Below are 24,710 nucleotides of genomic sequence, written 5' to 3' on the forward strand. Positions count from 1 at the left end.
GACTTATGAGGAACAGCTGATGACACTTGATTTGTTCAGATTAGAGGAGTCTGAGGGGTGACCTCATTGCTGTCTACAATGTCCTCATGAGGGGGAGTGAAGAGGGAGGTGCTGATCTCTCTGGTGACCAGTGAGAAGACATGAGGGAATGGCTTCAAGCTGTGTCAGGGGAACTTCAGATTGGATATTAGGAAAGGATTCTTCACTGAGAGGGTGGTCATGCACTGGGACAAGGTCCCCAGGGAAGTGGTCACGGCCCCAAGCCTGTCAGTGATCAAGAAAACATTTGGACAATGCTCTTAGATATATGGTTTAACTCTTAGGTTGCCCTGTGCAGAGCCAGGATTTAGACTCTATGATCCTTGTGGGTCCCTTCCAACTCAGGATATTCTACAATTTCATGATTATCCCCCTCTACTCAGCACTCACTAGACTGCATTTGGAGTGGCACATCCAGTTTTTGTTCCCTTCAACAAGACAGACATCAGTAAACTAGAGTAAGTTCAGTGAAGATCGACCAAGATGGTCAGAGGGTTAGAGCATTTGCATTGTGAGAAGCTCACACCTGCAGAAGAGCAGGCTTTAGGGGGTAACTAACAGCAGCTTTCCCATACCTACAAGATGATCAAGTAGATGGTGACTTTTTTTTTTTTTTTTTTTTAAGCAATACCTGGTGGGAAGATGAGAAATAATGAACAAAAGTTGAAACAACGGAGATTCAGACCGGATATAAGGAAACAGTTTTTCAACATGGAAAGTCAGACAGTGAAAGCGGTTGACGGAGAGGCTGTGCAGTCTCCATCTTTGAAGGTTTTCAAGACCAGACTAGGTGAAGCAGAGTAACTTAGTCTCATTTCAGTACTGACCCAGGTTTAAGCAGGAGTTTGAACTACATGAACTCCTGAGGTCCCATCTAACTTAAATTTTTCCTATAATTTCTAATACTGCTATAGGCTCCTTTCTGTTGCTAGTCTTCTCACCACCTTATTTGTAAAACTGAGGCTTTATCATTGCACCATGCAGGACTGATTCATTAAACATGATTGCAGGTACCAAAAGCAGACACAGAGATTTGATCAACTATTTGGCTTGAGTATTACACAGACAAGGCAGCATAGCAGAACTTGGCAATATGCCAGAAATCCCTTCCACTTCTAGCCAACGACAGCTAGAAGTCTTGAGTAATTACTTAATTACTAACAGCATGGATGTTCCTACACCACTACACAGAGGAGAATTTGATCCCTGCCTTGCAATAAATGCTCGGTCCAATAAGGAAGACAAAAGAGAACTTTCTGATCTCTGGTTATCACTGACAAACCTTCATGATTATTAACATGCACCCATTTCAAAATCAACTGCAATGGCTTTCAAGCTTCAATAAACACATCCAGCATGCAGAATTCATGAAACATGCTCCACGGCTTGATGATTTGAAAACACTAATACGTGGTATTCTTTTCTCTTTGTTTCTTTTTGAGCTTCAGTATTTATATGAGCTCAGTTTTCAAGTTTTAGTTTGCTCATGCTGGAGACAAAAGCATGTTACTATTCTTTAGAAATGGATAGACTGACATTCTATTGGAATAATGTGAAACAGTAGTTAAGACATAAAAGAAAGCTGAAAGTGCAAAGAATATCAAAAGTTCAAGGTCGAAAAAAACAAAACAGTGCTAACAGCGGCAGGTTTGTTCTAATGCAAGAATAAATTGAGTTGTAGCTCTATCTTAAAGATAACCACCACTGGAAATGATCACAGCTTGCCAGTCTTCCGTTGACTCCATGAGATAATTTTCTTCAAGAATACTTGTCTGGATCACTGAGTTCCTGCTGGGGAACCCAAACTAGCAAATTCAAATTTCGATCCATCTGGAGCTTCTGAAGGATGAACCATCTCTCTTCTGACTGTAAAATATACTGATCCAGTAGTTGCACAGAAAGCTAATTAGTTTTTGATCTATATATTTGAATGTGGATAAATCTTTAGTATCTGAAAGAATGCCAACTTCAAAAGGTTGTTCTTGATGATCTTTCAAAGTCTCTTCCAGCCTGGGCTCTTTGATGGTTCTACACAACAGTTATAAAAAAAAATCCTTGGCTGTTCATTTTTTTTGTTAGTAGAGTGCTGTTCATTAAAAACTGATACAGAACTGTACAGTAGATATTGCTGCTCATGACTCAAGCTGTTTATCTTCATGCAGCATGAAGAAAAGGAGGCTATCCATTATGAGGAAAGAAAACCAGGCAGTTTCTCCTCAGCTCCACTAGCCTTCAAAACTTTTCTTTGCAGATGACTTCAGTATTTCTGGAAAACCTTCAAAAGATAGTGGCTCTTTCCCTGTTGAATTCTCTCCCATTAGGTCAAAACATTGTTTGGTCCACAAGTCAATTACTTATGGCGTAAGATTCTGGAACAAAAGAAAAAAATCCACAGGTAAACTATTATGTCTTCTCTTCTAGAAATTGTACTAGTTATACAAGAATACTAGTTATACAAGAATACTGCAGGTTTAAAACACTAATACAGCGTGACAGTGAATTAAGACATTGCCACATGATCCTAAACAATCCAGTTACAGCAGCTTTTTGACCCATGGTTATCTGGTAGGCTCTAGCCACTTACCACACACAATAATCTGTTTAAGCTTAGAGATGCTCCTTTACAACTGGAGCAAGTTAAGAACATTTACCAGTTACTGCCAGCCATCTGCTAAGCAGCTTGCAACCTGCAAGCCTGTTCTGACTCTCTGACTTTGGATCAGATAACTATGCCCCTAAGACACCACTTTTACACCAAGATTTAGGTTTATGATCTTTATACCAGCTGTGCACAACACATCCATGCAACGCTGCTGCTACTCTTTCCACATAGTAATGGCAGGTGCTTTTGGAGGTGTGAGGTTTTTTTGTTTGTTTTGTTTTGCTTTTCTGAGGAATAAACATAGAGTTCTTATTTGACAAGCAGGGAAACTGAAGACAAAGTGAAATTACAGTGCAGGAAGTTACAATCCAGGAAGTTCAAGGCTACATGCCCAGCCTAACTCACTGCATGCAACAGGCATCAACCTATAACCAGGCTGATTTTAAACAACACATACACAAGGTCCTCTTATACCAGTGTTTCCCTGATGGTGCACACACAGCAACAGTGTAAGGGAAATCACCTGGACATACCAAGGCACTATGCAACTCAGTCTTTGCTCCAGTTATCATAGCATTACCTCTCTCTTCCAGCAGTCTTTAGCTCAGCATCACTTCAACCTAGGACAAGATGCCTGGAAGCAGTCTAGGAGAGCATCACATGGTGACACATGGCAATCCTCTCAATAGAGGATAAGAAGAAAGATATCCCTAGTCTGGTTCTCACAGGGCTCCCGGATGGGTCTGAAATATTTTTATGGCTTGTATCCTTAAAGTCCAAGCAGGGTTACTGCCTTACCTGCAGCTGACTTACACCAGCTTGATTACGAAACTAAGGAGAGTGATAGAAGAGCCACTTTTTTGTTTGTTTTTGGGGCGGAGGGGGCGCTGCTATTTGCTTGTATCTGTGCAGTGAGGAGGCCTGAACGAGATTACTGTTCTCTTCTCATTTTATAGCCGTGCTGATAAGCAACATGCTTCACACTCCCCAAACAACATGTAAAATGTGTCACACAGCTTGCAAACAACACCGAAAACAGTACAGCTACTTCTGATGTCTTCCTCAGTTGTGCGACACAGACACAACATGACATAACAAAACTATTACATCAGATGAGAAGTCTAAGCATGACCTAGAAGCACAGCATAGAGAAGTAGGTGCCCTTTCAAAGCAGCACATAACGTAGCCCTGGTATTATACACTGACTACCTCATTTGGTCTTCAGTATTTCTTCACTGGCAACTCACACGATCCAACTGACTTATTCCAAGATAGCACAGCTTCCTCTCCAGTTAATCAGCCCTGTTTCAAGTCTGCTTCCTTGTTTCATGCCTGTTTCCTTGACAATTTCTTCTGCATCACAGAATCAATTTTCTTATCCTCATTCCTATCTCACTCCCATCCTTGCACCCATCCATGTTTCTGCACCTTCTGAGATTTTTGCCCTTTTCAACAAATTCTTCAGCAAATATTTGAATATAACTGCTTGGCTTGTAATTTAACAGAATAATCAAAATTGGCAGAACAGAAAAATGCAGCACTTGGGTGCCACTAACTTCCACACTCCTGTACATTTTGAGAATTTTTATATTGAGTACCTACATCAGTGATCTCCAAAGTAGGGTGCACCTAGAGGGTGCAACACAAACCACTGACGTAGAAAGAAAATATTTTTGTACCACTAATGAATAAATTTTATTATCATCTAATCCCTTTTTATCTTCGATTTTTGTGCTTGTTTTATAATGTGCATAATTTATTATTAAAGTAGTACATGTATATAATCTATAAATAAATATGCATATATTGAGGGCACATGCTCAAATTATTTTACTGGTAGGATGCATAATCAAAAAGGTTTGGAGAACACTGTTCTACATCTCAAAAAGAAGAAGCCAGTATGAAACACCCACATCTGCAACTCTTAACCAAGGGCTGTATGACAGACAAAACAACGTTCTTCCTTTTCTCTTGAGGAAATGAAAATTATTTTCAGTCAATCTGCAAATTTAACTTATTTCCAAACAAAAATGCTTCAATTCACACCGGCATATAGTATGCATTTCATAAAAGCTTTCAAAACACTTTTTAAACATGTAAGTCAGATCTAAAATTTCAAAACCAACAGTTTCTGGTGTCCCAGCTAATAAATTTGAAAACAAAACCTTTAATTTCACAAGTTTCAAAACAATTTTTTCCATCCACTCCTTTTTTCCCCTCACCCAGTTTGCTATAGCTTACCTAATTTCACATGCATCCAAAACTTTTTTTTTTTTAAGAGACATTTTATTTGTCAAGTGCTTTTTAACTAGTTCTGCGTAGAACCACCAGCACTGTCAATGACTTAAGCTCTGTGACAACAGTCCATGATCTCTGCCACCAGGCTTATTCTCAGTTAAACTGTGGTTGTCCTACAGCACGCTGAAAGCACAGCAAAGCTTTATAGTGTGAGAAAGTAACCATTCAATGCTGTTATTTTATGCATATGCTGATGGCCTGCTATCACTACAACAGCCCCCCACACACCTCCTGCCTTCCCTCCCTCCCTCCCTTTGCATCCATCGCTGACCAGTGCCCCATCTCCTCCAGTATGCTAGCCCAGTGCTTACCAGATCCCTTTATGATCAGATTTAGCCTGTTAATCTAGCAGAAGATAATGCAATTTGTTTTTCTGCTGGGTCAGTTTCCTGCTAACATGGCCCACAGAGGCGTGTGATAAACATCACAGCAGGCCCAAGGAGCAAGACCTCCACTTCTAGTGATAGTAAACTGCTAGATTGGCTCAGCTCATCCTATCAGTTATAGTCTACATGGAACAATTTTCACCCATCAACACAGAAAACAAAGCTCCCTAGAGTCAGAGTAAAGCATTTACTGTAGTCAGACATCACAGTGAGTCTCTCAAACCTACAGAAGTTAATCATCCTCACTGAAAGTTCAGAAATGGTCCTCAGTATCATCTTAACCAGCGTAAGCTTCACAGACAGACCAACAATGAGAGTTTTATTACATATTTACTTATTTCTGAAAATCTTATATGACTCAATTGAAATTCTTTCTAAGCTAGCTACATGCACTTCAACTATATCCCCTGGGAGCCATCAAATTCAGATTTGGAGCAGGACTAACATGAGTCTTGATGTTCCCCATGCTGATGTACTCCAAGAAGCAGCTGTGTGACCTGACAGATGCTTTGGTATGCACACATACCACAGGAAACAGACTAAGAGGGCAAAACAGCTTTGGAGAAGTATAAATGGAGGCCTGCTATGCTCCCGTTGAAAATATAGCATACAGAACTGGTAACTGATTAAAGGACTTAACTAACTCAAGCAATATGAAATAACTGTAAGAAATGTTGCATCGTTGCTGCCTGAATTTCACTACTAAGATGTAGCACTGATCAACTATTTCCCCATACAGAGTAATAACCAGTTTTCTCTTTCCATGTATAAGATTCTCAGGCTCACTAGTCTGTTTACTTTGAAGAGCTTTCCCACCACAGCCTTGTAGGTTTAAAAACAAGCACAACCCACAAGAAAAACACAAGTTAAGTACACTTAGCATTCTTTATGACAAAAGAAAACACACCTGCACACCTAAGCAATAAGTTGTCACCCCTCCCCATGAGTCTCACGCTGCTTTCTACTTGAGCAAAAAGGGACTGGGGACATACACAGCCTGGCCCAGCACTGCCACTCCAGCACTCTGCACCAGACTGCACGCTCTCCTGAGGCGTGGTGAGCCTCACCATCACATACCTGATTCACTGATGGGGGAACAGCTGCTCAGATGCTAGCATTTTCCATCTTCCACATCCTCGGCAACACTTGCTAGGGTGACAGACAATGCTCAGACAATCCCGGAGCTCACCCCACTCCCCCAAGATGGAACAAGAGTAAGCCCACCAAGACCTGGGCCATTAACAGTCAGCAACAATAACAGCCCTGACCAACAGTCCCCACAGGGACAACGCAAAACACATCCCCTCTTTCCTCCATACCTGGCTCCACAATGTCCTCATGTCCCCTTCCAGATGCTGCAAAGGCAAAGCACAGAACACACTCAGAAACCCATGACACCACCCATAATTTCACATCCAGAAATGTGACGGAGGGAAACTAAAGCCCAGGGAAGGTATTTGCTCAGTGCTATTTAACAGACACAAGGATCCAGGTCTTTTTGACTTCTCATCTAGTGATTCACCCACCAACACTTACTGTTTCTAAGGCAACAAGTCTGTCTAGGCCAACAGGGGAATGGAAATCTCTGCACTGAGAACATGCTAGTATGTTTTAGACTGCCAAAGGCCATATGTAAAATTAATTCCCCCCTTGTGTTGCTCTGTTTTAAGGCACCATCACAATCCTTACCTGCTTCTGTCTCTTCGTCCTCAATGTCAGGAGGTCGCATAGATGCAGCTGCAGGTAAACAGAAATGTGTGTGGACGAAGCACGACAGTTTTCAAAATATGCAACTCTACTTTAAACTGACAGTTTCATCAGTTATAGAACAAATACAGCATATTCTCCAGATGATTCGTATGTTAAACCTGTATTGAAGGCTTTGCAATTAATTTTAACTTCCCACCAGCAATCACTTCAGTTCCTAAACCATAATCTGGATTATATATCTGTTCACGGTTTTACAAAATCTTTCTGAAGTGGGTTTACTTAAAATGATTAAGCTGCACAGATTTGCCATAAGAAGCCAAACAACTGAGAAGAGAATCCACATTTCCTTTCTTTACTTCATAGATTTGTCACACTAACACTGACTTTCTCTTTGCAGACTCTAATTGAAATGTGGGCTATTCTAAAGTACATTTAAGTGTACCAGCAAAAGAACGTTTTTTAAAATCTTTTTCATCTTCTTCAAACCCACCAGTAGTAGTTTCTGAACTTCAGAGATGTCTGAACCATAGCTCTAACAAATATATGAAAATATCAAAAGAAAAATTAAATTATTTATCCTAAATCCTGCTGACAAGATCTTTAAGCTTTGACTTGCCTAGGGGAAAAACAAAAACAACAAAAAATACCCCCAAACCCTGTTTTCATGGCACTGCCTCCTTACCTATGTTATCATTTCCAGGCCTACCACCATTTACTTCATTTTTTATTTCCTCCTCATCTGTAAAAGCATTGACGTAAGAAATTAAACTAAACATACAGAAAATTCCTTCAAAGGTGACACAGTAGTTTACAACCCAAAAAACATCCTGCTTCAGCCTTGTATTAATTTCAGCGCCTCATGTAAGATACCAGACTGAGAATCCCACATGCAACCACTGTTCATTCTACTCCAGAACACTCCAGAAGGGCACTGAACTCACAGCTGATGGCTAGAAATCCCCCACTGAGAAAGATTTGGTCTGGTGACCTCCGTGACAAAGGTTTTTTTAGTCTTCCCTTGTACACCCCGATCTGCTTGGGTGCTTAGGGGCTGATGATCTAGTCTGGTTCATAGGAACAGACCACAGTGGTCCTGGCACCAAGACACATATTGTGAAACGAGAACAGACTGAAGGAGTTGTCCCCTTCCTTAGCTGATCACTGTACAGAGTTTCCCAACCCCCAATACACACACCCACAAACCAGGGAACTGAACAGTCTAATTGCTTGCTGTAAATTAAAGGAAAAAAAGGTAGAAAATGAAAAGCAGGATTAGAATGGACAGCAGGCACGTAGTGAAGATCTGGACAGGAATACAGACAACGCTGAGAATCTGTACTTCCTGCAGAAGAGCATCATGTAAAGAAATCAGGCATGGACAGCAGACTGGTAACTAATGGAAAGATTTGAGAAGCTCCTTCACCGACTTTCTCCTTGTCTCATCTTGGCTGTTACAAGAAGACAGGCATGCAAAAACATGAGTAAAAGCGAATCAAAAGGCGCTGTTAACAGATTTTTTTTTTCCTGAAACAACTAGAAGGGATTAGAGAAGGAAAAAGAGGCAATTGCAACTTGGCCCACAGGAGATAAGCACGCACCATAGTCTTTCCTTCAGCACAACAAAAGCAAGGATCGGGCAGTTCTGCACAACTGACTAGCAACATATGTGTCTTCGCCAGTGCTTAGATGGGTTTTCAAGATATAACCAAGGTAAACTAACAGCAAACTCCAGCCAGTCTGGTGTGATAACACCAGTCATCATTATATTTACAGTCATCATTATCATTCGTGCTAAATGCACAGCAGCAACTTCTGCCCCCTGGAAATACCAGCATTCCTAATCAAATTCAAAGCACAGAAAAAAAGACTAGTGGCCCAAATTCCAAGACAAGCCAGAAAGACATTTCCATAGGAACATCACTTATTCCCAATGTATTACATTCACGCCTAGCCCTAAGCACTTGATATGAATACTGAGTTAAAAAAACAACAAACAAACAATCAAATTTCTGAAAGAAAAAGTTTATATAAAAGGGGCAGGCAGATAAGATTAAAAGAGACAGAAGAAAAATCATCCTCATTTCAGCACACAAACCAGTTCTAATCAACCAGTCAAAAAGACTGCTTTATAGCGTGCAAGTTTCCATCCCTCATCCTGAGGCCAGTCCCCAGTCTCCATTGTGAGAAACAGAATTCATCCCCAGAGAGAGCTGCTGATCAGGCAACCCTCAGGCTGCTTCCTGTCAGTAATTCTGCCAGCCCACTAACACATACACTAAGTGCAAATCGATTATCTGCTACTGGACCTCAACTGAGACTTTGAGGTTGAGTGTGCTCACACTGAAAATCACCTCAAAAACATACACATGGCAAAAAAGGAAGGAGCAGATCACACTCCTTGTTACAACCAACAGGTGATGTGAAAAATAAAAGTCAAAAAAAAAAAGCAGCACTAAACCAGAAAAGTATTTCTAGTAAGAAATATTTGTGGACTGTTAATGCCAATGACATGAAACAGGTTTCTTACCTGCGCTATGGAGTTCAAGTAGATTATCTCCCATAATAAAATACATACATATATATATATATATATATATTAAATGTGTATTGATGGCCTGTAAAAAACATCTATACTCTGTAAAACAGCTAAGGCCTATATGAAAACTTAATTCTTTATCTGTCAAATGAAAGACTATACTGCTACCAAAAAAAATGACAAGTTGGGACTAAATTAAAGCTGTAGTCTGATTTCCAAACATTTGTGACAGTCCAGCTCTCTTACCTGGAGTATTCCTCTGATCAGCTCCTCCTGTTCCAGATTTAGCTTTTTCTGCACCAAAAAAAAGGAAAATATCTGGAGATATCACACGGAATTAAAGTTTTGTGCTTTTGGACCACTAGCTGACAGCCTCCATCCCCCAAAATGAGGCACAGTAAGTTTATTTTCTAGAATTGTCAAGAGAAGTGTGGTCAAACCTTTGTTGTTTCAAGGGAAAAACAGTTGAACTGTTTCAAGTCTAACTGATGGCAGGTATGAGTGACATCCCCCATGGGTTGATATCAAGCATAATATTGTTTAACATCAACAACATGGACAAGGGCACAGAAGGCAGCCTAAGCAAATTTGCAGATGACATCAAACTGGGGAGAGCAGGAGATATGCTGGAGGGCAGGGCTGCCACTGAGAGGGATTTCAACAACCTGGAGGAACATGCTGGCCGAAAACACGTGATGTTCAACAAAAAGCAAATGTGTAGTTGTGCATCTGTTGAAATCACCCCGTGGAAAAGTACCTCATTAGCTCTACCTGGCTAGAAAACATCTCTGCAGAAAAGGACCCAGACCTGCTGAATAACAGAGCTGAACATCAGTCAGCAATGTGCACGTGCAGCAAAAGTCTACCATAATACTGGTCTACCACATACTCGTCTGAGAAAAATATGCAAGTACAAACTAGTGTTTCCCAGTACACAAAGCCTAGCATCTGAGTGCAGCAAAGTTCAGTATATTAGCTCCCTCAAATTTACTAGTCTTTGTCTAAGTTGTACTTGTTTCTACATTGTTTCTAATTACAATACATCCCATGGTCAGAAACTTTCATATGTTCTACAGAACTTTTATCAACATAATCTCAAAGCATGTTGAGCTCAACTAAGAAATGCCATACATACTTCTTTTGAACAGGTATATTAGTAGCCCAGTTCCAACCACGCCAGGACATACAAGTAAAGCAGCAATAAGCCCATGTCTGCTTCTTTTTTGATATCCGTATCCTTTAAAAAAGCAAAATAAATTATGATTGATTAGTTAAAATGCAACATTTTAAGGTGATACACATCTCAGTAGAAATAATATCCCATGTACATTTTACAGCTATTTAATTTTTAAAAAGTAAGCCCAAGAAATTAATGCTTCAGAGTTAGTTATTAGCAAAACCCTAAGCCAGCTCCAGAAGAGTCACATGGTAACTAACTCAGTTCAGTGAAGGCACATCATCACATGGAAGGTGATAGCTCTTCCATTTTTTTGCCTATGAACAGCCAAGCCAAATCTCAGACAAATGAAATTTCAGCAAATCTGTCGTTTCTAACTGGTTTCTAGCACACAACTCCAGTGAGGGAGGGAGAATTCCCTATTGTAAAACTAGGAAAATTACTTTTGCACAGAAGTGTAAAATTTTGTTGGTCAGGAACTGCCTTACACACCCCACAAACAAGATGGTGCCAAACGTTCTCATTCCAGGTTAAAAATGCAAGCCTCCAGCTGACCTGAAGCTCAGCTGAGGCTGGCCCAAAGCAATAAGCTAAAGAAGGAAAATTCTCCCTTCTCCTTTCTATATCTGTCTGTGAAGGAGAAAAAGAATCATGCTTGCTGACTGATGTGCATGCTAGATGAGAACTAACTTTGTCTAATGGCTGCTTGCTGACTCACTCGAAGTGACTGACTAATTTCACAGCATGGAAAGCGGTACAAAAAACGCCAGAGTCACCAGCATTAATTACACAAAGCCAGAGTGTTCAGAAGAGAACTTTTAAGAGCACAGAAAACTTTTCTCCTCTCGGGTGGTAGTAAATGGAACTACATTTGGCTTGCAGATGGTCATCAGTGGTGTTCCGCAGGCCTCAGTTCTAGGGCCAGTTCTGTGGAGGCTGAGAGGTGACCCCACAGCTCTCTGCAACTCCCCCGAGGAGGGGAAGCACAGAGGAGGTGCCGGCCTCTGCTCCTGTCACCGATGATGGGATGCATGGGAAGAGCACAACGCTGTGCCAGGGAGGGTCAGACTGGACATTAGGGAAAATTTCTTTCCCATGAGGGTGGTCAAACCCTGGAGCAGGCTTCCTGGAGAGGTGGTTGATGCCCCATGGCTGTCAGTGTTCGAGAGGCATTTGGACAATGCCCTCTGTAATATGTTTTAACTTCTGGTTAGCCCTGAAGGGGTCAGGCAGTTGGACTAGATGATTTTTGTAGGTCCCTTCCAACTGAACTATTCTATTCTATTCTCCAGGCATCTCCCTCTATCACTCATTTCAAGTCAAAGCTGAAGGTTTTATTTTACTGAGATCCCTACAAGAAGTTTCTTTCTGGGGGATCAAACTATCAACATAGTACCTTTCATCAACCTTTAAACACACTTGTAGCAGACAAAAGGCTTCTGATGCTTTTTAGTCTTTCAATTCAACTTTCTGAGAAGTTAACAGAAATCTTACAGTCAAAATCCATGCTATTTTCCAATTCAGCCTCTTAGAATTGCATATACAACCCGACCCATTACCTTGATAAGTTGGAAAACACTGACTCAAAGTGATTTCGGAGCTCTTTTTCGTTTCGAAGTATTCAATGAAACATGCAGCTTTTCCCCCAGTATCAACATCCCCTTTACGGATCACAACATCCTGGACCCAGAAAGTGGTTGCTATGCCAGTGATCTTCCAACTATAATTCAGAGGCTTCTGGAAATCTGCTGCACATGTTAGCATGACGTTGTCATCACTCAAGTTGCAACCTATCTGAGGTTCAGAAGGGGGAGCTGAAAGGAGAGAAAACATGCTGTATTACTTTGGTTGTACACTGCCTTGAGTTTTAGCACAGGACAAGGGTTGGAGCAATATTAGCAGCAGAAAAGCACATAGGTAAAAATGCTTTTTTTTTGGGGGGGGGGGGGGGGGGGGGGGGGGGGGGGGGGAAGCACATGTGTGTAAGAGGAATGTATTTCTAAAAGCGGCCCTGTTCCCGGTTCTTCAGTGCCTAGGTTTGATACTCCTCATGGTTTGTTGTCAGTAGGTTTAATATACACACTAGTCAATTATCTTTCCCAAAGACGACTAGTGAATCTGCGCAGACCTGCATAGTACAATGTCACAAGTATTTAAAGATACAACATGCCTGCAGAAGCATCTTTAGTAGAGGTATACTGCTTAGGGTAACTTGGTCAGCTTGCTCAAAGAGCTTGATTTTCTCTCTGAAACTACACAGCGTACCACCCACCCACATTCTGAACACCATGCCAAGGTGAGCAATGATGGGCACAACTTAGATGCCACCTTTGAAAATTTGTTTAAAGTGTCTCAGCAACTTAACAATGGAGACAAACAGTCCCCCACTCTTTGTTTGCTTCTGTGACAAATAAACACTCCCCTTTCTAGCCTTCTTAAAAGGGAACAAAGCGGTGCAAATTCTTTGTGCACTTCTTCCATACTTACCTAACACAGTGAGTCTAAAGGTTAAGAAATCACTTTTTCTATCATTAAAAATAAGTTCTAAAGTGTATGTTCCATTATCACTGTTCTCCAGTCCAAATATAGTCAAGTTCCCACTCTCCTTGTTAAGCAAGCTTCTATCCTGGAGAGAATTAAAATACGTTGGTTCGCCTTGCCCTTCCCATTCAGCCACTTTATCTTTGTTTTTCGTCCAAATAGCTTCGTTTATTTTTTTGTCTGATTTTACTGGAAAAGTAAAATTTTCTCCGGAAATGCCAAACACCTCCTCTTCACAGTAGATGTGTGCTATAGGGAAAAAAACAAGAAAAAAGTTGCTTTAACGTTTTTTTAATAAACTATTACTTGACCAATGCTGTATGCACTGTTACATTTCAATTTATCATATAAATTCAAACGGAGGTTAAAAGCACATCACTGATGTTGCGAAGTATGTGTTAGTTAAGAATTACCCAAACCCAGCCTGTCTTCACAACCATGATAGGCATCAGAAATGGATCCAAATCCCACACCCTGATCTCAGGTACAGTCATTGTCCCAAACTTCTTCCTTATCCTAAGCTCCTGTACGTTTAGTACCTTCCATCTATCCATCTGAATTAAGCCTCCTGCCCATGGTCTGGTGAAACAGATAAAATGAAGAATTGTTGTCGCCAGCGAAATCTATCTCAGCATCTTGTTGCAGAAAGCTTAGACTGAAGCTCCTGCTGAGCATGTAAACTGCAATTTTTCCAACACTTCGTAATTTAGCTGAATATTCACAGAGTAAAAAGCACACTTCTGACACAAAATTGCTGCTCCGTTCACAGTGCCTGCTCTGAAATCAAGGAGATACTTCGGAATCCCTTTGAAAAGGTCACTTAAGCCAGCTCATTTCACAGCCGACATATGCAAAATGGCAACCTGACCTCTGAGAGTCTAGCAGAGCCGCAAGCATAGAACGGGAGCTGTGCTGAGATCTCACCTGCTGACTACCAGTTTTGAACCAATCATAGTCTGCCGCAAAAGTCTAGACATTCAATAGAAACGAACAAAAAGAAAAAAAAGATACGAGGGATAAGAGATTTTCCCCAACCTTTATTAAAAAAAAAAAAAAGGTTACCTGTGTGAAAATCATCTACTGATCTTACAGACGAGACCAAATTTTGCTGTGAAAAAGGGATGCTTTAAGATTAGCTGCTAGCTATGACAGGATTAGAGACGGGAGGCAGGGAGCCCTCTGAAGGGCACTGCCGCTGTGCCCCGCTTGTCTTCAGCGATCACCTCATGCTCCCAAGTAGCTCTGAGTGACTCTTAAAATCGCAAGACTACTGCCATGGCAGAAATGTATGTCCATATAGATAAAAACAAGTCAACAGTAAGATCAAGCTACGCTTGAATTAAGGACTCAGATTCATGGCATGAATACTTAGTAGTGCTCATAAATCAACACAGACACTACGGCTTTATTACATCAAAAGAGCAGATCTCTTCCCTTCACCGCACAGGAGTCCAGAAAGCAAGCTGTGGCCCATCTTGCTCCGCATCTTATCTCATCTTATCTCGTGTCCAAACAAAAACAAACCAGGAGGTCAGCCAGGCCAGTCCTTAAGAAGGGTTTCCAGCTGGTGAAAAGCAATGCTTACCAGTGTATTATGTGTCCTGCTCCTCTGCCTGGAGCCACACCAGGGAATCAAAGACTTTCTCAGACAGGAGGTGGAAGGCAAGAAATGGGAAAGATATTTCTATGTGCCTGGGTAGAGAACTGCACACACAGGTCTTCTCCGTGCCTTTCTTCTCACAGACCACCCATTTTGTTTGCAATTCACCCATGAACGTACTCTTCTCACGCTATTCGTTTATACTGCTCGTTATCTGCACTTGTGCTGTGGCCTTTTCCAAGCATGGGAACTGGAAAACTAGGCAGAGTAAAGAGGGCTCAGGTATCACTTCCGCTCCTTTTTAACACAACCCACCTCTCTTTCTTTGTCTTCTGTCCTATTCAGGCCTATATAAACATCCACTTGCTCCCACTGCTCCAGTATGAGCACTTCTATTCACCCACCTCAATTATCAACCTCCAGAAAAGAGAACCCAAGAGCTCCAACATTTGTGTTTGGAGAGCACAAGAAGGTGGGATGTGGAAGCACTGTTGTGATCTGATGAAGCCTGGAGTCTTGTTCAAGACTCTTGTTTTATACAGATGATTTCTACAATTGCATTTTCCCCAGGAAGTCCTCTCTCACTGCCTAGAGAGAAGGAGAAGAAGTGGAGAAGTCCCTGCTCTAGCCACTGGGAAATTCTGCCTCTCGATAACAGACACGATCAAGCTGTGGTGGCTCAATATTGCAGCACGCACGAGCCAAGGCACAGTGGCTGCTGCCAAGAGCAAGCTAACACAGCTCTCTTTTGGGGGCAAAGCAGCCGTTTGCTGGGGGCGCGGGACGTGTGCAAGGACAGCCAGCACTGCTCAGCCAAACACTCACAGCTTCCTAAGCCCAGGTGCCGATGCATGGCAGCTCTCCACATCTTTGCTGTCTTTCAGTTAGCCGTAAGAGCCAGGCTGGGGTTAGGAGGGTAAGATGTTTCTCCTTCAAGCCCAGAAATGAAACTGGAGGAATGCAGAGCCGAAAGGAAGACACATTCTCCCTCCACAAAGGCTGGGTAGCACGGAGCCGGAGCTCCTGCCCAAGGACACCCAGGGCTCCCAGGAACAAGAGAGGGAAAAGCTTATTCTTACAGGAGGGCCTTCACCTCCTCCTGGCTAAAACCAGGGATCAGCCAACTTTACTTCCCTGCTCTAGCGAAAACATAAATCGACCTACCACTCAATCCTGCCAGCTTCCTTTTTACAAGGAAATCATACCTCACACCAGAGCACTGCGCAACGCCTCCACCACAGCTCTCAGAGCTTCTACAGAAAGCACGAGTCATCGTATGTTTTCTAAATCCCCCTCGTCTCTACTTCATGCAGCATGGGAACAGATGTCCCACTCCACTCCACTTAACTCCTTGAGCAGAAACAAGCTGGGAGAAGTAGCAGCCCATCACTTTCTCGTTCACTCTCTTTTCGGAAGCCTAGAAGCACGAATGGTGTTTCTCTGCTTCCTCTCAACATGTTCTGTTCAGAAGGAATACGGAGAATTTAACATCCCATTTATCCGCAACAAATGCTTCGTTATTGTATTGGTCTACCTGGTTTCATTTTCTTCGCTACTTTTATCGGAACTATAAAGCTTAGTTATTTCAGAGAACAGCTATAAGCCAATTTCTTTTTTTTGTTGTTTAATTATTATTTTAATGCCATCGTTACAATCTTTCTGGTCTCAAGTACCTATCTGAAATGTACGTACGTGTATTTTAGGTCTCTATAAGCAGCAGCTATCAAGACCTCTGCACATGACTCAGAGAAGGACTAGGTGGATCCCAGCAGAGCTCAGGGACAAGCAAGATGGTGAAAAGCTTGGTGGTGCCAAGGACTAGTCAATCCTGGGTATTTCCACCAAAATAACCGGAGGAATGGGGAAGGCAGAGGGCTAAAATACCAGCTCTTCCAGAACAATGGTGCCACCAGCATCAGACACCAGCTCGGCCAGGCTGTTCAGGTTCACAGTTTAAGATTTGTGAATTGAGCGGAAGGTGATAATCTCTGACAACTTTTGTCATTTTATTTCAAAATACATACACGTATTTTCATAATAGCAATACTTTTCAGTTCCTCTCCCCTCTTCCACTTGCACCTCGCAGATCCCTCAGCTCCCCCTCAGTTTCCTCCCCATGCCTCTTCCACTCCCGTTGTCCTCTCATTATTTCTCCAGTCTTACTCCTCCTCCTCCCCATCGTGGTCACTGCTACCATGCACTCGCGTATTAGGTCTGCTTGGCGTGGAGAGAAATTTCTTCACGACAGCCCAAATGTTGCTGTATATTAGGTTTGGGACCAGAAGAGTGTTGATAACACACACCAATGTTTTAACTATTGCAAAATAGCACTTGCACAACAACAAACCTCTCTTTCTCACTTTCTCTGCATCATTTGGGGCTTTTCTCCCCCTGTTTTATTTTTTCCTTCACTTACTAAATTGTCTTTATCTCATCTCATGCATCTTTCTTGCTTTTGCCCTTCTGGTTCTCTGCCCCATACCACAGAGGGGGAATGAGCAAGCAACGGCGTGGGGACTCCACCACTTTCAGATCCCTACCTATCTCTGACTCATCTCTGGCAAAGCAGCTGAAAACTTCAAGTTTTACCCTGAATTAAGGACAGGATCTGACTAACCCAAAATCATGCAGCCCGGGTCTGTTTCTTCAAAGGTCTGAAATGGGCGCTCTGAGCCAAGTATTGTGCACATCTCAACAGGGATACTAATGGTGCACCTGCAGGAAGCTTTCCTCAACTTTAAAACTTTGGCTATTGATACAAAAGTAAGGAGATGCTTCTAAAACTTCCTTTTTTTTTTTTTTTTTTTTAGAAGTATCCTCAAGGCTACATTTCCAAGCTGGAAAGGATATTCCTCTCTGTGAAGGTGTGGACTCTCACTTTTGTGGTAACTTTTCTTTTTGCCAAAGCATTACTTTAGCTTATTCCTACAGAAGTCTGTTCATTCCGCACTAAACAAACCTATCAATAGAAATACTCCGTCTCTAATGAGATGCCTTTAAATGGGCATCTTTAAACACACTGTCACCAGGGCCAACACAGCAGGTGTCAGCGAGAGAAAAACATCCACGAGGTCGCCAGCACTTCAGGCAGTCTGGCGTCTTGCAGCCATGCGGTACGGTGGTTAACGCCGTGGTCAGTGCCTGCGCTCACACCCCTCTCACGCTCGGTAATGTAACAGCAAGGGGAAAATCCTGGTGTAACGGCCTAGAAACACATGGCATTATTAGCAATCCTCGCCTACTCGCGGTTCTCACCATCGTCCTGGCTCACGACGAGTTTTCACTTCTGCTAAGTGAAGTAACGTGCCGTGCTGCCTCCGGCTACCAGACGCACAGGTAGTACCGCAGCCCCGGAGGCGATGATTTAACCAGAGCTTTTAAGCAGGGGTGGGGAAGTTTTGCATCTTTTTGGTCTCTGCAAGAAATTCAGAACTTCCTCTGTTTATTCGGGAGGAAGGTAACCGGAACTACCAGACCAGATGCCTGCTTCGCACAGGTGACTGGAAAATATTTTTCTATTCCTACTATTTAAAACTGCTTAACACCTGTGCTAGCAATCTTCTGAAGTAAATAATTTCCGGAAACAACTTGGATTTATCCACCCATTCATCCCAACACCTCGTGACTCCTCCCAGGGAACAGAAAGACAGAGCAAAAAAATACTGAGCAGTTACGGATTTTTTATGATCATAGAGCATGTATTTGTGTGTGTAGAAAAAGAAATGGAAGAAATTTTAAAGCTACAATAAGAAAACAAACTGGTCAAACTCCTTAAGGAGGAACAAACAAAAAGCCACGCTGAAGGTAAGCTTTTTTGGGGGGTCAGTTGCTTTTAGAGGAAGTAAAAAAATAAAATAAAAATTAGCATTGCTAATAAATCTTTCTGTGAGCCCACGATCCACAGTGTACAAGGTAACTTCTGCTCTTATGCAAACCACGCCGTCTCCCCTTAGCTCAATTTGTGTAAAAGAAGTTGGACTGGAAAATGAAGCATTAAAAGGAACCCAGCAAAACAGAGAATTCAAAAACAATCATGCTGCTTAAATAATATTTAAGTTAATTAAAAAATAATTTTAAATTAATTAAAATTTTTGAAAAATCAGTAATACTGAATTGATGCTCAGGGCACTGAAAGAGTTTCCCGGCTTTCAGAAGAGCCTCGTGACAGGTATAAAATGCTTCTAACTCTTCTAGCTCACTCATCCAGCTCTTCACCATCATCTCCTCTGCTTTTGGGGTGAAGTCCTGACCCTGCTAAAGTCAGCAGAGGCTTGGCTGCTGTCTGCAGCTCAGCGCAGCGTCCCCACTAGTGTGAGAGCATTTATCCAGTGTGTGAGCCATTTATCCACCTCACACAGGCAGGGTACAAAGATCTGTCTGTGGTTCCTGCAATAAGGTGCAGGGTTTGGGCCACAGTCACTACTACCACCTTTTTTTTCCTCCTTATATGCCCTCTCTGGGATTCCGCAATTGAACACAGCTTGGGCTTGAATTTTCAATGACTGATTTTAGACCTATCAAAACCACTCTCCTTCAAAGTCCTTCATGGCCTCAACGTGATCTTTACTCTTGAAGCATTGTATTACACATTTGTGGCTTTATCAGACAAAAGCCCAACCTGGCAGGGACTTGTGAAAAGCAGCAATCCCTACGTGTTGAGCAGGGAGTCTGAAGATGCCGAAGCCCAGCTGCACGTCACAGGCTCCCCACGGACAATGGAGGAGCAAGCCTTCAGGAAGGATTATGTTCTGCGCGCCTTTCGCCTTCCCTCTTCCGGATTATCTGGAGACATGAAACTAGAGGCGCAATACTTTGAACCTGGGCGGAGGGATGGAAGGGGTGGGATCCAGGAGACGAGGGTGGACGGGGGAAAAGGCGCCACAAATAGCATACTGGTGTTGACGACAGTTTGCAAGACCAGAAACTTGTGTGCCAAGACAAAGTGTGGCTACACTAAAACTTGCACGCCAAAGACTTAACTGCGTGCACTTGGGCACACTAGTCTGACTTTTGAAGTTTTGATTTTCTCATATGGGTATGGCAGGCTGTTTTACCTTTATAAAATCTGCGTGCAGCAGTAAAAACATTTACACATAGGCAACATAACGTAATCATGCAAACAAAAAGAGGGTGTGAAATCTTGCCAAGTAATTTAGTCTGCACCAGCAGAGAGTTTCTATTTGTACTCCCAATCTCTTATACTAATGAACTAATACAGAATTATAGAGAGGAAAGAAAAACAGCTCGCTATGATTTTTTCCCTCAAAGAAGCGTATTATTATATTAGCAGCCACACTTACCCTCTCCTATTGCCTAATTAGCATAATCTCTTCTTTACACCTCCTCTTCTTTTAAACTATACATTGTTTGGGAATTTGGACTCTCATTTGCTCAGTAAGTCTACAGCACCTGGACCCCGAAGCCCAGACTACCTGTGGCATGCGAACTTACTTTCTGTAAGATACCAATGCACCTTCACAAAGGAAAAAAAAAAAAAAGATGTACAAATGTACAAGAAGATATTGTATTACTCATGCATTACTGACGCTCATTTAGAATTTTATCTTCAAAATAGTTGTAGATCAGATGAATAACTTGGGAAATAGCGTTAAGGCTCAAATCCCGCCATTGCATGCAGAGAAAGTCCTGCAGGTGTACAGCATCTTAGCTTCTCCACTGGTCCCCTGCTCTCTGAAGGTCTTGGCTGTAGAACAGTATTGTGCAGTTGTAATTAAACAACAGAAGCTTCTTGAACTTCTGGAATAGCATGGGAGGAAATCTCAGGGACTTGTTCTGAACACTCAGTAACACAACCTACTGCTTAGACGCCCTTTTCTTAAAAAGGAGATGTAATACATCCTATTTTAGGCACATCCAGGAAACTCCCAGAGCAACAACAACAAAAAGCCACAGACTAGGGGAATGATAAAAAAACAACAGAAGTGGAACAATCCATGCTGCTTGGCGCAGATAGCAAGAGCAGCTACTGCCACTGATGAAACTTTGTAAATCCACCTTTACTTTCACAAATGGATGAGTTTTGATTGTAAGTTTCACGTTCACAGCTCTAGGCAAGTTCCCTGCTCCCCAGGCACACAGGTGCCATTTGGACTAAGAAGGTTTTCACTTAGTAATTCACCAGAAGTGAGCATTAATAATTTACTTCACAAAATGGAATGGATGGAAAGGAATGGAAAGGAACAGACGAAGAAATTGGATTTTTTTTTCCTTGAGAAAGAACACACAGAATACAAAATACACAGCAGTTTCGTAGGCAGTGATGAAAAGAATATATACATATAGCTGTGTGTGTGGATTTTTGTTCTTTAAACAAACGAGCCTATATTTCTGAACTGCTGAGCACCGCAGAACTGGGGACGAGTGCGGCAGCAGAGCCCAGCAGCTCGCCCCGAAACGCCTGCTTCGGAAGAAATTAACTCATCGCCGGCGGCTCTGCCCTCTCGCACCCTTTCCTCACCGTAACCTCCGTGTTTACAACAAGCCCGAGACCCCCAGGCACCCCGACACCCACAAACGACGGCGTAAGGTGCCTGGGGACGGGGGGCGGGGACCAGGCTTTGCCCACCGCTGTGAGGAAGGGGAGCAGCCAACGGGGCGGCCCCGCGCCTCCCACCACCCCGGCCCCCCGGAGGGGTCCCGGCCGCTCCCTGACTACTCACCCAAGAAGGAGCCGATGACCAGCAGCTTCTCCAGCCCCCGCAGGGCCACCAGCTTCATCGCTGCTCTACCCCCCAGCAAAGGCGGAGAGAAAACGGAAGTCGCGGGCGCCACCGTCCGCCCGGGCCGCCCGCCTCCCGGCACGCCCCGGCGGCACTGCCCTTCCCCGCTGGGCCGCTGGGTAGCGGCTGCCCGTGGGGAAACGCCTGCCCCCAGAAAATGGGGGGGGGGGGGATGTCCCCGGACGGCTTGGGGGCGAGGAGACGCTGTGGTCACGGTTTGGGGTCAGTGGGCTCAAGCTGAAGCCCACTGCCCTAAAATCCGAGCCCCGGTGAGGCTCCAGGCTGCACGCCGTCACCTTAGCGCTGCCCCAGGGGGGTGACCAGAGGTGGCCCTTGCTCCTGAGCTGAGGGAAAGCCAAAAGTAAAAGAGAAACCAGCTTGGACTCCTAGGGGTTTCCTTGGCTGGCAGCTGCTCAAAAGCCCATTCAGAAAACTCAAACAAACTTAACATTCCCCTTCATATGTGGCTGGCCTTTCACGCTACAACGTGTTAGTAAGGAAGAAAGGGAAAATACCACAACAGTTTGGGAAACCTAAGTAAGCATCGGCACAGAAAATTGTTGCTCCAGCAGCATCCATGCTCCAGCTCTCTTCCCACAGCTGTGAGCTGCTGTCGGAGTGCATATGTTAGCCTCCCTGCTGCTCTCACACTTACAGTGAATTACCTTGGCTGAGGAAAACCCAGCAGCTGGCTGGTCCAACCACACTTTTTGCAGCCTCAAGGCATGCTCAGTTTCCAGGAATTTTAAGATTTTCTGCGAGCTCCCTTACCTTATCACTGTGGCTGTAGCATGAGCCAGAGTGACACAGCAGGCTGGGCTGAGCAATGCTGTCTCAGTCCTTACAAAATAACAGAATAACATTGAGCTCCTCTCTGTAGATAGCTTGTACCAACATGCTTATCTGCATGGCACGGAAGTGGCTCCAGGCGGAGTCGGACCCACTCCAGAAGTTACTTTTGCTCAGGGACAGGAACCCACTGACTGCTCTTTCTGTCCCTCAATCCTTGCTCCTATTCTCAACCTCTGTCAAGGGTCAAAAAGCAGCTCCCTACACTGTAAAGGCTCCAAGTTGCAGTGTTTACACCAGAAATCTCATATGGCCATCTTCCTGCAGTTTACTGGTCACCAAGCAGCTCCCTGCTGCTGACTACCCTTCCTGTCACGTAAAATGTCCTCCCAAAATGGCAGAGACTTTGGGTGAAACCTTATTGCCTGGGAGGATGCTGCCTCCCACCTTGCACTATAGCATTCCTGTAGGTTTTTGAGATCTTCTGGGCTAGGAGAGAGAAATCTGAAGGGGGAACAGACACTTTTACTTAGATAATTTTAGTCTGGAAGGAGCCACAGGAGGTCACCCACACACACTGAAAGCAGGGCTGACTTCTTCCTGCTGAAGACACTCCACTTTGTAGAGAGCAATTAGGGCTTCATGGCACAGAGAAAGTGAGAGAGAAACTTCAGCCCAGTGGCTGGGACCCTCCATTAGGCTCATCCAGTTTGGGGAGACAACAGGGATACATGGCAAGGATGCAGTCTCCTCCCTTCTTGTGCATGCCTATGTAGTCATGCTAGGTAGAAGGTCTATAAAGCACTCATTGAAGACTCATTTTTTTCTCCTTTCCTGAGAATCCAGTCTGACTCATCCATGCTTTCCCTCCCGCACTTGCCAAGTCCATCTTCAACATCTTTCTCCTATTCTGTCATAGTCAGGACACTCTTCTGAAAGTCAGGTGTTTGAATCACTTCTTGCTGGGCTAACTCAGCCTGGTTCCTCTGTCACACTGGGGAACAGTGCACAGGAGGAGTCTGGGTGCTTTATCCTGGAGCTATGGTGTCTGCCCCAGGGACAAAGGACAGAAAATACAGGAGTTGTGATACCACATATTCCAGCTGTGGAGTGGATCCAGCCGTAGCATACTACCATGAGTTAAGCAATGTGAGTATTTCATTCCCTCCCTCGAATGCAGAGACTACAGTAACTGGTTTTAAATACTCATCATTTGCTTACATCCCACTTGGTTTCCCCTGTGGTCACATTCTACTACCCAGGCTGCATTGTTTCCTTTACCAAGTAATAGCTCTCAAAACGAAGTGAATTTTCCCATGATCAGATTTCCTCTTGGCAGCTGGGGGTATCACAGAGCTTGTATGTTGCTGCCAGCTGTTGCTTTGTAGGTGGGGAGTTGACATTTTCCACTTTTAGCATTTGCTTGAATGTGCAGACAGCACAGTTTTCAGATTTTTAATGAAAAGAATTTGTACATAAAATCACATTTGTTTGTTGACTGACTCAAGTGAATCACAACATGCTTCAATCTAGTGTGGACTGAAAGTCTTTCCAACAGTGTAGAAGTCCCCGCTGCTATTATAACCACTGTCACTGGGAAGCAAAATAGGAAGTAACAACAGTACCTTTCTAAACTAATATTACTGTAGTTAATAGTAGTTAAGAATAATTAAGTTCACAAAATTAAAAAAATATATAAAAAAATAAACACTTTGTACTAAAATAGCTTTACTGGTAAAAGCATTTTAAGCACAGAGGAACTGAGTGGTTTTCTATGTTTGCATGAGGGACCACTGCAGTATGCTGACACAATCAAAAGTTTCCTGAAATTACTAAATCTGAGATTACAGAAAAAAAAAAAAAAGAAAGAAAAAAAAAAACAGCTGCTAAGGCAACAGAATTTTCAATTCTATGAAGATGTATTTTTTTAGCATGCCAGGATGTTGTTTAACAACTCTGCAAATGCACGTAGTAGTGAAAAAAAAATCAGATCTGCACATGACTGCAAGGTTTGCTTTACTCGAAGGCTGTAAAACCAATCCCTACTTTATGATACATGGCTTTTCAAAATTGCCTTAGGGCTTGGCAAAGAGTAACAGTTACATCCTGCCACAAAGAGTAGAGCTTATTACCCTGATTTTAAATTAAAAAATAATAATAAAAAAAAAAGAAGAAGTGTTCACAGATTTTCTTTAGGTGCTTCATTTTGGTTCTACTCTAAGGAATGTGTCATTTTCACTCTTATGCTGTTGCTCTGGAAGCTTGCATGGAAATGGCACTGCTTGCAGGTAT

General features: G+C 43.0%; 1 protein-coding gene across 4 annotated transcripts; it reads right to left on the reverse strand.

The window, feature by feature from the left end:
• Window positions 1-1,512: 1,512 nt before the first annotated feature.
• CD58 (CD58 molecule) lies at window positions 1,513-21,720 on the reverse strand. Of its 4 annotated transcripts, XM_035540341.2 has the most exons (10): window positions 21,570-21,719; window positions 13,236-13,538; window positions 12,308-12,562; window positions 10,707-10,808; window positions 9,818-9,865; window positions 7,718-7,774; window positions 7,015-7,062; window positions 6,645-6,680; window positions 6,403-6,474; window positions 1,513-2,408 (listed from the first exon to the last, which is right to left on the reverse strand). In XM_035540341.2, the coding sequence occupies exons 1-9, from the start codon at window positions 21,625-21,627 to the stop codon at window positions 6,437-6,439; spliced, it is 945 nt and encodes a 314-aa protein (XP_035396234.1). In that variant the 5' UTR covers window positions 21,628-21,719; the 3' UTR covers window positions 1,513-2,408; window positions 6,403-6,436. The 4 variants fall into 4 exon arrangements, with proteins under 4 accessions (XP_035396234.1, XP_035396236.1, XP_035396235.1 ...); XM_035540343.2 differs by lacking the exon at window positions 7,718-7,774; XM_035540342.2 differs by lacking the exon at window positions 6,403-6,474.
• Window positions 21,721-24,710: the final 2,990 nt, after the last annotated feature.

The sequence above is a fragment of the Cygnus atratus genome, chromosome 1 (assembly GCF_013377495.2).
Source record: "Cygnus atratus isolate AKBS03 ecotype Queensland, Australia chromosome 1, CAtr_DNAZoo_HiC_assembly, whole genome shotgun sequence".
NCBI classification, from domain to species: domain Eukaryota; kingdom Metazoa; phylum Chordata; class Aves; order Anseriformes; family Anatidae; genus Cygnus; species Cygnus atratus.